Below are 4,876 nucleotides of genomic sequence, written 5' to 3'. Positions count from 1 at the left end.
TTGCATGTTCATTGGTGACACGTTCTATCGGCGCTAGAGCGGAGCTTATAACGCGAATTACTTACATTTTTAAATAGCGCCAGGGATCTTCCCCTTATCATAGTGTCAGAATGCCTGATTACTTGGGGTTGCGTATATGCCTAAAGATCCGCGCTCCGACACGTTCGTTCGGAAACTTTTTGAGCCGGTGTGACCCGCGGTTAGGTCCGTTAATTAATGTAGGACTAGGGTTTAAGCTAGAATTGAGATTCTCTTATTAATCACATCCCGCTCACCCCCTTGACGTCGCTGCCATGTTTGGGTAAATCCCATCGAGTTGTGATTCATGATAAATAGCCGTAGAGCATTCAGTGCATGAGCGCCCATCACAGACTCGCAGATAGAGTGGGTTATTAATATTTCCCCAGCTCGTTTCGCTTCATAAAGTACGGCAGTTTAGGGTACAGAGACCCCCCCGTCAATTGAAGTCTGTATGCGCAGCTTGACATGTTAACTCGGCAGAATTTTTTTCCCCCGAGAAGATTCGTTCGCGAATTGTTTCACGTCACCATTCATTAGTGCGTCATTCTGTCGCATATCATTAAATGTTAAATTCAATGTAGTGTTTGAAATAATTTTGTATTACTTCTATAACTTGTTTATTGCATTTGTGTAAAATGAACGTTAATTTCCGTGTTAGGCACCCATGTTAGGTCTGTGTGAGGTCACTTTCACTCTCATTCTTCTCTGCGTTACGACAATTGGTTCAAGTAATTCCTTGCGGATGCCTTTGTCATTTCCCTTATTTACCCTCCTGTCTATCAGAGACGGTTAGCAGTTCAAGCTAGGTCTATGCGGACCGCTGTTACCGTCTCTCTCTCCTAATTTTTTTCCTTAACTTTGTGAAAATAAAACACAAACTGAAAAAAAAGAGAAGACGAAAATACCGAAAATTCAACCATAAAAAACTGCCAAATTATATAAATAATCGGCTAGTGGCGCTTAACATCCCCTCTTCTTGTTGTCTTTCTTTTCTCTTACTATCTTGGCCCTTATGTGTATAATCTTGTATCCGTGTTAATATCTGTGTTGCTTACGCTTCTAAATAAAAGAGGTTAAGCCAACCGTCCGTTTCACTACCCCTGCTAAACCATATGTTTAAGGTTATAATAGCCTTTACAGTGTGTGTGTGTGTGTGTGTGTGTGTACATATATATGTATGTGTGAGTGTGTGTGTATGTATATATATATATATATATATATATATATATATATATATAAATGCATATATATGTATGCATGTATGTATGTATATATGTTTATACCCACACACACATACATACACACACACACACACACACACACACACACACACACACACATATATATATATATATATATATATATATATATATATATGTACCGTATTCATTTGACAAATGCAGTCTACATTTAATAACTGTGATAAATTATGCGTCTTATTTACATATTTACTTTTTTATATATAACCTCCAAACTCTGTTAATGATCAGTATTATCATTATCATCATCATTACTATTATTGTTATTGTTGATATTATTATCATCATTATTATTATCATTATTATTATCATTCTTATTTTCATTACCATCATTATTGCTATTATCACTATCATCATCATTAACACTATTATTATTATTATTATCATTATTATAATTATTATTATTATTATTGTTATTATTATTATCATTATTATTGTTGTTGTTGTTATTATTATTATTATTATTATTATTATTATTAATATTGTTGTTGTTGTTATTATTATCATTATTAAGATTACTATTTTTTATTTTCATTATTCTTATCATTATTCTTATAATCATTATCATTATTATCATTGTTATTATTATTGAAATTATGTTTATTATTATTATTATTATTATCATTATTATTATTATTATTATTATTACTATTATTATTATTATCATCATTAATATTATTATCATTATCACCATTATTATTATTATCATTGTTTTTATTATGAATATTATTATTTTCATTTACATAATTGTCATTATTATTATTCATATAATTATGATTATCATTTTTGTATTATTATCTTTATCATCATTATTGTAATCATTTTTAGTATCATTATGATCATTATTATTCACAGCATCATTATTATTAGTGTTCTGATCATCATTATTAATCAGTATTACTTCAATTACTATTATCTTTATCATTATAGTCATTATTATCTTTGTCATCTCTATCGTTATCCTCATTCTCATTCTTATCATTATTATTGCCATTATCATATTTATTTTTTAATTATCATCATTATTATTAATAGTATTTGTATTATCATTATCATCATTATTATCATTATCATTATTATTACTATTTACTGTTACTATTATTATTATTTTCATTATTGTCATTATTATTATCATTATTATTATTATGTTTTTTTATCATTACTACCATTGTCATTTTTTTGCTATTATTATTATTATTATCATTGTTATCATTACTACTATCATTATCATCATGATTATTGCCTATTTCTTTGTTATTATTATCATTATCATTATTATTCTCCTTATTGTTATTATTATAATAATACCAATAATAATAGTAATAATCATCATCATCATCATTATTATTATCGTAGTTATTTTTACTATTATCATTATTATTATCATCATTGTTATTATTATTTTATTATTATCATTATTGTCATTCATATCTTTATTATTATTATTAATGACATTATTAACAAGCTATTATTATTATCAATATCATTGTTAATATATTATTATCATTTTCAATATCTTTGTTAGCATATTATCATCATTATCAATATCATTATTATTAGTATTACTCTCAATATAATTAATATGATGATGTGCATCTTGAACATCATCATTGTCATTGTTATTTTTATCAATATTAGCATTACCATTATTACTGTCTTCATTATCATTATTATCATCATTATTAACATCCTCATCCTCATCGTCACCGCAAACTAATTATCATAACTAATTATTGCAATTCTTAATTAGCACAAGTTCAAGTCCCATTTTTATTTCAATCTTCAGTTTTGCGTATATTCATCATGCTACATAATTAGCATAAGATTTTAAGTCGGTTTATAACCATCGTTAATTTTACTGGTGAAGATTTGTGAAGATAAGAGGTTGAGAGATAATACAAAAATAAAATAGTCATGGCTTTAATTTCCTTTCATTTTATTGTGTCAAAGAAGAAGGAGAAGAAAAAGAAGAAGGAGGAGGAGGAGAGGGATAATAATGATAATAATAATAATAATAATAATAATGATAATAATAATGATAATTTTAATAATGATAATAATAATAACAATAATAATAATAATAATAATAATAATAATAATAATAATAATAATAATAATAATAATAGTAATAATAATAATAATAATATAATAATAATAATAATAATAATAATAATAATAATAATAATAATAATAATGATAATAATAATAATGATAATAATAATAATAAAAAAGTTTAAACAGAATGAAAAATTGCACACATTAAAAATATGTGGTAACGTAATGAAGCACTTAAAAATTATTGATCATGTTAATGAATGCATTTACATATTGATTCATAATTTACAAAAATCTCTTTTTCTTTTCTTTTTTTACGTAAGCTTTGACCCAAACTGCTAAAAAACACAAAAAACATTTTCCACACGTGCAAAAAAAAGTTAGTACAGTGGTAACGTGCCGGCCTCTCATCCGAAGGGCTAGAAGTTGCAATTGTCGCCTGGAGGTTACTGCTGTGGCTGGGCACCACGGCGGGTAAGGACTAAGCCGAGTCAGCACCAGATGACACACTTAGCGAGTCGGCAGTAGTCGACACAGGCCGGGCTCCCCTCAGAGCTCGGGCAAAGCTCAGCTTCGCATATCGGACTTATCCTTAGCCTTATCGTAAACTATTTATATCTACGAACATCGTTATTATCGTCATTTATGGAAATAAATACAGACATATATACATGCCTATATACATGCAAATGTACATACATACATACAGACAGACATCATACATACATACATACACACACACACACACATATATATATATATATATATATATATATATATATATATATACATATATACATATGCATGTATATAAATGCCGGCTCCTACGACCATGCTGACGATCAGGGATAATCGAACACAGACAAGGACATGTTCCTGGCGACGTCGACGCTGCCGAAGAACCTGTAGTTGAGGCGGAGGAGGACGTCCCTGCACGCGTCTTCCGCCTTCGTCAGCTTCGCCTGCGTGATCCTCCGGCGCCATTGCTGGTGCACGGCCGAGGTGTCGCGCGCGGTCGTCCAGGGGGTCTTTCGGGCGGCAGGGGCGAGGTGGACGTGGGAGTCGAGGTACAGGAGCACTTCGGCAGGAAGGTCCTCTGAGGCGGAAGACGGTCGAGGCTCAGCTTCGAGGGTCTGCGAGGAATCCCTTGACTGGCCTCCTCGCGGGTCTCCCCCTTCGCCCTCTTTCTGGTCCTCCTTCTGGTACCCCCTCAGCGGCCCTTCCTGGTCCTCTCCCTCGTCCCTACGTCGGTCTCTTTCCTGGTCCCTTCCCTGGTCTCCTCCCAGGTATCCTCTCTGGTCCCGCTTCTGGTCTCCTCCCAGGTATCCTCTCTGGTCCCGCTTCTGGTCTCGTCCTTGGTCCCCGCCGCCGCGCAGGAACCGGAGGATCTCTCGCGTCTTCCTGTAGGGGTCGAGGCAATACTCCTCGTACCTGAGGGAGGGGGAGGGGGGGAGAGCGAGGAGGAGGAGGAGGAGGAGGAGGAGGAAGGGAGGGTGGCAGGAGGGAAGGAGGGAGCGAAGGGGGCGAGGAGAGGGAAGGAG

The 4,876-nt window shown here is 33.0% G+C and overlaps 1 protein-coding gene across 6 annotated transcripts in view; it reads right to left on the bottom strand.

Moving 5' to 3' along the window:
• Nucleotides 1-3,574: 3,574 nt before the first annotated feature.
• LOC125040629 overlaps nucleotides 3,575-4,876 on the bottom strand; it is a 10,215-nt gene continuing 8,913 nt past the window's right edge. For 5 of the 6 annotated variants that reach the window (XM_047635285.1, XM_047635283.1, XM_047635284.1 and 2 more), the window contains one exon: nucleotides 3,575-4,766. In XM_047635285.1, coding sequence (XP_047491241.1) covers nucleotides 4,178-4,766 — 589 coding nt within the window. In that variant the 3' untranslated portion in view covers nucleotides 3,575-4,177. The remainder of the gene's footprint in view (nucleotides 4,767-4,876) is intronic. The other variant, XM_047635286.1, reaches the window with a different exon arrangement.

The sequence above is a fragment of the Penaeus chinensis genome, chromosome 29, assembly GCF_019202785.1.
Source record: "Penaeus chinensis breed Huanghai No. 1 chromosome 29, ASM1920278v2, whole genome shotgun sequence".
In the NCBI taxonomy this organism is placed as follows: domain Eukaryota; kingdom Metazoa; phylum Arthropoda; class Malacostraca; order Decapoda; family Penaeidae; genus Penaeus; species Penaeus chinensis.
This window is presented reverse-complemented; position numbering and strand designations above follow the sequence as displayed.